Raw genomic sequence first — 8,556 nt, 5'->3', positions numbered from 1 at the left:
AATTTTTCAAGATTTTTAGAAATCATTTCTTGGAAAGACAATTTTGCTTCAATTTTTTTTAAGAATTTTTTAAAATTGTCTCTTCAAGAGAAGATTTTAACTACATTTGGATGGTTAGAAATCATCTTTTCAAGAGATAATTTTGCTTGAAATTCAATTTTTTTAGGATTTGTAGAAATCGTCTCTTCAAGAGACGATTTTTTTCTCATATTAAAATATATATATATATATATATATATATATATATATATATATATATATATATATATATATATATATATATATATATATATATATATATATACATTTTTTCAAGATACTATTTTTTTTCTTTAATCGAATTATGTAGCAATTGATCTTATTTCCTAGTTGACAAAAACTACAATAGATTTAGAAATATTTTCTCTACTACCATAATTTATAAATTATTTTTTTAACTACAGTACAATTATCAAAAACCCCTTTTCACCTTGAGTTAATTACTTTCTTTTAACAAAAATAAGGTTGACTCAACTAATTAGCAATAAAATAAAATTAAATACTCAAAACATGCATGTCAAAGTATTTACCTAATAAAAAAAGAATTTTGTTACAACAACTATTAATTCCTTGAATTTTATTTCAAATTTTCATATTATAGTAACTATAGTTTTTCATTATATTTGGTTGTTGAAAGGGCTATTAGCTAGTATACTTTATGGATACTTATTTTATGAATATTTTCATGTTTATACTATGTATATATATATACATATATATATATAAAGAGAAACATAGATATAAAGACAGAGATATTTGATCATTCAATTTAACTATAGCTTAGTTCAAACTTTTCAGATAGACTATAAATAAGTTGAAACTTTTCTTGGATTCCTTACTTGAGGAAAATTACCTTATGCAAATGCAAACGAGTACTCACATAGTCAATAAGAAACCCCCATATTCATATATTATTATTATTATTATACATATCTCTTTTGATTTGCCCAAAAACAAAAATTTTGGGCATGTCCACTCATTAATGAAAACACCCTCTCCCACCTGAAGAAAAGAAGTTATACTTTTGCATAAAACCCCTAAAAAATGTAAAAATACCCCCCATGTGTAGATCAAAAAAAAAAAAAAAGTGGGGGGGACATGAGCCCACATGACAAAATCCACCCAAGCAAAATGACTCAAAGACATAACCTACTCTACAAGCACATCATAGCCCGTATGCCTTGGGAAAAAAAAAACCAAGCGCATATGCATATGCCACCTAAAGCAAGCTTACAAACTCCGTGTAACTTATACTCCATCCCAATCCATGACTTCTTCTCCATCCACCCCAGTTCCAAGATTGTCGATCCCAAAAGGGTCACCCTCTATTGGAAACTCAACCCAATTTTCAGTTTGGATCTCATCAAACATGCTTGAGCTCTCCCAAAAATTTTCCTCATGATCATACTTCACCTCTTGTACTCCACACACCCAATTGGAGGTAGTAGTCTTCACCGAATTACCCGTTTCAGTCCGCCCTCCAACACCATCAAAGTTAGAGGGCACTGCAGAGGTTGTGGCAGTGGGGGTGGTGGAAAGTGGTGACGAGTCATGTGGCAAGTTGAGCTTGGCTGAGGGACCATAGAGCTTTTGCGCGGCCATGTCGTAGGCCATGGCAGCCTCATAAGAAGTGTTGAAGGTGCCTAGCCAGAGCCTGGCTCCGCGGTTGGGCTCTCGGATCTCAGCCACCCATTTCCCCCATGTCCTTTGCCTCACACCTCTGTATGAGCATAGAGCATTCTCAGGCCCTCCCTTGCCCTTCATGCACCCTTTTCTTGATCTCCCCATGGCTGATCTTTTGACAACTTTCTTGCCTGCATCCTCCATAGCTGCACCGCCAACCAAGCTAAACCACACTCTATCCTCTTCACAAACCCCAAACCGTGAAGACCCACAAAGAAGATATACACTGTTGACCTCCTTTCTAGTGGGTTATGTCTCTCACAAATATGCAATACGATCAGCTTTAGAATTGGGGGCTGTAATTAAACACATGGCTATCCTGCTCTCCTAGTACTGCCAAAAGCTGCCAGTGTTTGCATATCCAAAAAAGAAGTCTCCGGAGTTTCCAACCTCCTTCAGACATAAGCATTTTGGATTTGACTCAATAATAATTCCTCCATATATGATGTTGGCATTCAGTTACACTGCAAAGGCAGATCACAGGTGCCTCAATGCTTAGGGTCTTGTATGTTGTGTCACTCTGGGGATGAGTCACATAGGGACACTTGTTGGGCCATGAGATTAGGGCTGAGTTAAGGTTTTGCATGGCGGATTTTTCTTGTTTTTAAAAGGTTTTGAAACCACCGTCACATTGTCTGGCTTCTTCTGCAGAGTTACGTGATTTTCTTGGATTCTTGGTGCCTTGGAATCAGGGGTTTCGAGCGTTATGCCCATAAAATATGGCACTCTAGTTCTGGTTTCAATTAGAGATCGAGAAGCGAACGCAATAGGAAAGATTAATACCATTTTATCTAGTTCAACTATTTCTTTATGAAAATCATATGATTTTTTTACCATCATTTCATCACTTTGATGCTAAATCTAGTAAATAGTATTTAGAAATAAATCATTAATAAAGGCCATGATTTGTGTGCAAATTGTATGGTTTATTAAGTTAAAATAATATTTTTCTTGATACAATTGCATGCAAATTAACTACTTAGTGTATATTTGTGTTAGTGTCTAGTTCTTATGGATTAATGTTGGAAGTTAATGAGTAATTTTATAGAAATAAGAAGCTTTCGAACTTTGGCATTAATCCAAAGAAAGCAAGCAAGCGAGCAAGATTAAGGGGAGAATTGCAAGCACTTGATGAAGGAATAAGTCATTTTAATACCATAATCAACACTATAATGCTAAATGGATACTTGGTGATACAGGGTATGTCACGATGACAGAATAATTTTCGACAATATCACTATGTATCAAAATATTAAAGTAATATGACAATTCGATATACCAATGGCATCAAATTGGTAATCCAATAAAGAGTCAAAGTCTTTGGTGAACGATTGAATCTGATAAAGAGTCAAAGTCTTTGATAAACTATTGAATGTGAATTTCGATACTTGGTGATATGGAAATTTTGGAATCATTTGGTATCAGTTATTATGTCAAATGGTAATTCAACAAGAGCTCAACTCACTAGATACGTGCAATTTCGATACGATAATTGTCATTTGGACATAGGAAATGGAGAATCAAAATGTATCGAATTGTATTGAAATACATTTTGATAGTCTCTCAACTCTATGGAAGATTTCATGCCTCTAATTGATAGGCAAAAGAAATTTGACAATATTGGACATCCCGACCATGTATTGAGCGCTATCAAATTGGTGAATTCCATATGGAGAGATAAAGCAAAGAAGGAAATGTTTGTCAAATTGAGTATCGAATTTGCACACTAGCGTTGAAAAATGATATATAAGAGGAAGAGTTGTAAAAATGATGTCAAAACTATTATTTCAATACTTAGATTTTTTTAGGATTAGTTTTAGCTATGTGGCAAGTTATCATTTTTTAGTTGATATTTCATAGATTAGTTGTGTATTTTTTTTTTTTTAGAGAGGATTCGCTAGGAGATTTTCTTAGATTCGAAACATGGTTCTCATCAATGGAGATCGTGCTATAGAGAGTTAATTTTATATATGTTGATATTTGGAAGATCAATCATATACATGCGGTTAAGGAAGGAAAAAAGAATGCATTCTCCATAAAGTTCTTCACCTTACTCCTCTAGATCTGAGATTCATTGCTTTGAGTTAGTATTCTTCTTATTTTCATTGTAGTATTCGCATATGTGATACATTTTGAATACATTCTATGCTCTTGAGTGAATTGATCAATTGTTTTTCTATACATCACATATGTCTAGTTCTAAGAATGAAATAGGAATGAATCAATGCATGAGAAATGTTAATCTAAGTTCTAAAAAGAGATTTTTAGTGCAAAATCAGGAAATCTTATTCGAATCTATATTTTCCAAAAATCAATCTCTATCATTTTCTAAAAACTCAAGTCAATGTTTAGTTCTTACACTACTTAAACTCTTCATTCATCTTTCCAAATTTTATGTTTTTCATTCTTTTAGAGAGTATTTTTCAACTAGAACTCAAGTGACTGATGAAAGAAACCTTACTTCTTTTGGTAATCCCTACGGAGACTATCCAACTATCATGCTAGCTGTGGAATCCTTTTAAATTTCTAAAAATATATTATTTTGGTTGTGGATTTGACAGTGTCAACAATACAACTTTGGTTGAATGAGTGAACTTGACATGTAATTGAATCTTTGAATATACAATAATATTTAATTAGAGGAACACCTATAGTGATTTTGACAAAGAAAAATGAATAGTTTAGTAAGGTGATGTTTGTTTTTTTTATTAAATAAAAATTAAAAATTAAAAAAATTAAAATTAAAATATTTTACTTTTTCCATTCAATTAAAAGTAATCTATCGATATCAACTGATATAAGTTTTAAACTGAACTTATCAATAACAAGTTCACTTTAATTATGTTGGTTGATATCAATAAGTTATTTTTAATTAAATATAAATTGACAAATATTTTGGCTTTTTCTATTCAATCAAAAAACAAATATCACATTAATGTCTTATAATTATAAAGTTTATATAACAAAAATAATAATTTTTAGAAGAAATAAGTATCTAATATTAGTCCAAAAAATTATTTCTAATAACTTTTATATTCTTACAAGTAACTTTTAAAACCTTGTTAAACACCTCAATTTGATAAAGAACATGCTTCCAAGTATGTTTCTACTCTCTAAATCACCCCCAACAGGGTCTAAAAATGATGATATAAATACAAATATAAATATCTATTTTGAATACTTTTTTCATGAACTATTAGTAGTTAATTATTTTGCTGATTTAAAGTCTGTTTAGTAATGATTCTAAAAAACACTTGTAATATTTCTAATACTTGAAAATTTTTATTTTAAGTGTTAAAAATACTAAAAATGCTTTCTAGAATCACTGTCAAACGTACTTTTAAAGCGTATTTGACAATAATTTTAGAAAATGTTTCTAACTTTTCTAATACTTAAAAAAAAAAAAATTTAAGTATCAAAAAAACTTAAAATACTTCTTATAATTATTGTAAAACGGGTTCTTACTCATTTTTGTATCCTTTTAGAAGCGGAGACCTTTTTCAATTGAAACAAAGGAGGGATACAATAGGATGGAAAGGACACTTTGTTCGTTGGGCCATAAAATTTGACAAATTTGACCATCTTCCCTTTTTTCAATATGTCGGGGTGGGGGGTTGGGTTAGGGACGAGAAGAGATACAAAAGGAGAGGACACTTTGTTTGGGCCATAAAATTTGACCATGGCCTGGCACCAAGCCCAAGTCAGGCCCAATATGATCCTTGAGAGCCGAGTGGGGCCTGGATTTGAAGTCCAACCCCTTCCATGGACCCCTCAGAAACTTGGCTGGGCTTCAATTCATTCAGACTCAAGCCCAATCCAAACTAACCAGCTACAACTAGGTCAGGCCCAGTTTACATTTTTAGGTGGAAACAAGTTTTAAGTTTTAATTTGGACAAATTTTCCAATGCATTAAATTTATCTAAATTCTGGATTAGATTGTGGTTTTGCTACTGGAATTATTAAGAAACATTTCCTGGTATTATTCAATATATATATATATATATATATTCTAGTAAATATATCATTTTTTTCATGAGCTTTAAAGTAGGTAGGCTGAAAAAGGAAAAAGTAAAAAACAAAACTATATAAATGTGTTATTTGATCACCTTGAAAGTTAAGGGCATGTTTAGTAATTGTTTTCAAAAATAATTCTAAAAAATAATTTTTCAGAACAGTTTTTTAAAATTGTTCTCTAATTTTTACATAACAAAAGTTTGTTTGGAAACTTAAAAAATATTTTGAACCTATTTTTATATCTAGTGTTTTATTTTTAATTATTATATATATTTGTGTAATTATTTCTTAAAATAACATTCAAAAAGCAAACGAAAATAACAAAAAATAATTAAAATATATTTTTTGAAAACACTTTATTTTTTGTTGTGAAAATAATTTTTTTTGTGAAAATATTTTTTTATTGTTAAATAAATTTTTTGTATTTTTTTGTTCTAATAAGAGAAAACTATTCTAAAAAACAGTTACCAAATAGGCAGTAAATCAATAGTAAAAATAACATGTTTTAACATGGAATGGGTGTTTGTAGTGGAGGTTGAATGGACTAACCACATTAAAGAAAAATATAAAGAATTTAAAAACTTATGTATTTTTAAATTATTTAATCTTTATATTGATGAGTTAAAATAAATAAAATGAGTTTGAAGTAACAAAAAAAATAATTTATCAACTTTTAATCTATTTTTTTTATTTTCCTTCACTTTTTCTTTTCCTCTGCTTTTCCTTTGTATTTTCTTTCCCTTGCATTTTCCTTCAAATTTTCTGGGAACCAAACATAGCCTAAGGGTTTTTTTTTTTTTTTTTTTTTTTCATTCCACTCACATTTTGCAAGATTTGATGGAAATACACTTAATTATCATTAGTTGTAAATATTAACAATTATCATTCTTATAGTTTTATTTTATTTTTTAAAGAGATTTTGAATAAAAAAAAAATAGATAACAATGTTTAAAAATTTGGAAAAGTGGATTATGACACATTAATTTGAAAAAGATATAGAAAAAAGAATCTCAAATTTTATAAATCAATTTTATATTCATCAATTTAAAAGAAAATTAAAATACATACACTTTTTTACAATTCAAAAAAATTATTTCCTCAAATGTTCCCTTTACTTGTTATCTTAATAACACTAATTAACAAGTAGTGCTTAATCGTAAAGAATTGATCTTCCTTTTATTTTTATTTTTTTTTTCTTTTAATCATGAGACCTAATTTGGGATTTTTTTTTTTCTCTCCAAAAAAAAAACATCCTTAGGAATATTGAACAACAATAAAATAAAAAATTTTTTAAAAAATAAAAATACAATAAAAACTAAAATACTTAAAAATTTAAAATAAAATAAAATATTGACTATTATTGTATTTCTTTTTCTCCATATTTATATTTTTAGCTAGCATACTTTATGGGCAAAGTAAAAGTCAATATTTTATTTTTATATTTTTAGCTTTTAAGTTTTTTAAAATTTCTTATTTTAATGTCGATGTTGACCAATTAAAATTTTATTCAATTTTATTTTAAAAAAAAAAAAAGATAAGAAAATGAAGGAATTCATATAAAATAAAATCATTATTAACTGAAGGATTAGAAATTGTTGAGGTTTTATCCAAGTTTCTCAATAAAATGAGATCGAACACCAATTTAAGAAGACAAAGAAAAACAATACCAGAAATCAGAAAAACAAAGCAAGACAAGCAGAATTTACGTGGTTCGGATCCAAGATTTAAATCCTACATCCACAAATCAAGATCACCTCCAAAAATCCACTAAGAATGAACCATTTTACACTCTCTGGAATCTCTGAGAATTTTCAAGCTCTCTCTACAGTACAATGAAGAAGATTCAAACTCTAAAATCCTCTCCCACCTGTTCTGTAATTTAGAAAACTCACACACACCTCTGTTCTTTTTTTTTCTTTCTTTCTTTCTTCACCCTTTTATACAAGTACATGGAAAAACTAAACGAAACATGTATGCTTTCAATTAGTTAATAAACTAACTTTGCTTACATGGCCAATCAGTTTTTGGACCACCAAAATTCCACATTCTCCACCTTGGTTTAAAAATTAAATTTGGATTCTTCAGATGAAGATCTGACTTAAACATTAGTTGCACATTACCTGGACCAAATCCAGGGAATACTTGAATTTGGTTACTAGTAGAACTTTAGTTGCCAATGTCGGCTGGATTATCAACTGTGGAAATCTTCTCCAGCTTCATTGCTCCTGAGCTTATAGTTTCTCTAATGAAGTGATATCTAACATCGATATGTTTGGTCCTTTCATGAAACACGGGATTGTTACACAATTGAATTGCACTTTGACTATCTAAAAATATTTCCACTACACTATTCAGAACTCCAAGCTCCTTAACAAGTCCTTGCAACCAGAGAGCTTCTTTCATGGCTTCAGTAGCTGCTATATATTCAGCTTTAGTTGTTGAAAGTGCCACTATCAATTGTAGTTGTGACTTCCAGCTAACAGGTCCTCCAAATAAGGTGAAAATATAACATGTAGTTGACATTCTCTTATCAAGATCCCCTACATAATCTGAATCCACATAACCTGTGATACCATTACCCTCTTCAGAAGATCCAAACTTCAGTCTTGCACTAAGAGATCCTCTTACATATCGTAGCAACCATGTAACTCCATTCCAATGTTCTCTACCCGGGCTAGCCATAAACCTACTCAAAACATTTATTGAATGAGCAATATCTGGTCGTGAGCACACCATTACATACATGAGTGCCCTTATAGCATTAGCATATGGAACAGAATTCATCTCCTTCCTTTCAACTTCAGATCGAGGACATTGTGT

The 8,556-nt window shown here is 30.1% G+C and overlaps 1 protein-coding gene across 1 annotated transcript; it reads right to left on the bottom strand.

Annotated features, from left to right (window-relative positions):
* Positions 1–1,287: 1,287 nt before the first annotated feature.
* On the bottom strand, positions 1,288–1,866 carry LOC117913257 (dehydration-responsive element-binding protein 2D-like). The gene has a single exon (XM_034828213.1). It carries the CDS (start codon positions 1,864–1,866, stop codon positions 1,288–1,290), a length of 579 nt encoding a protein of 192 aa, XP_034684104.1.
* Positions 1,867–8,556: the final 6,690 nt, after the last annotated feature.

Source organism: Vitis riparia, chromosome 4 (assembly GCF_004353265.1).
Source record: "Vitis riparia cultivar Riparia Gloire de Montpellier isolate 1030 chromosome 4, EGFV_Vit.rip_1.0, whole genome shotgun sequence".
Classification (NCBI taxonomy): domain Eukaryota; kingdom Viridiplantae; phylum Streptophyta; class Magnoliopsida; order Vitales; family Vitaceae; genus Vitis; species Vitis riparia.
Note: the sequence above shows the minus strand (reverse complement) of the source record. Positions and strands in the feature narration are given on the sequence as shown.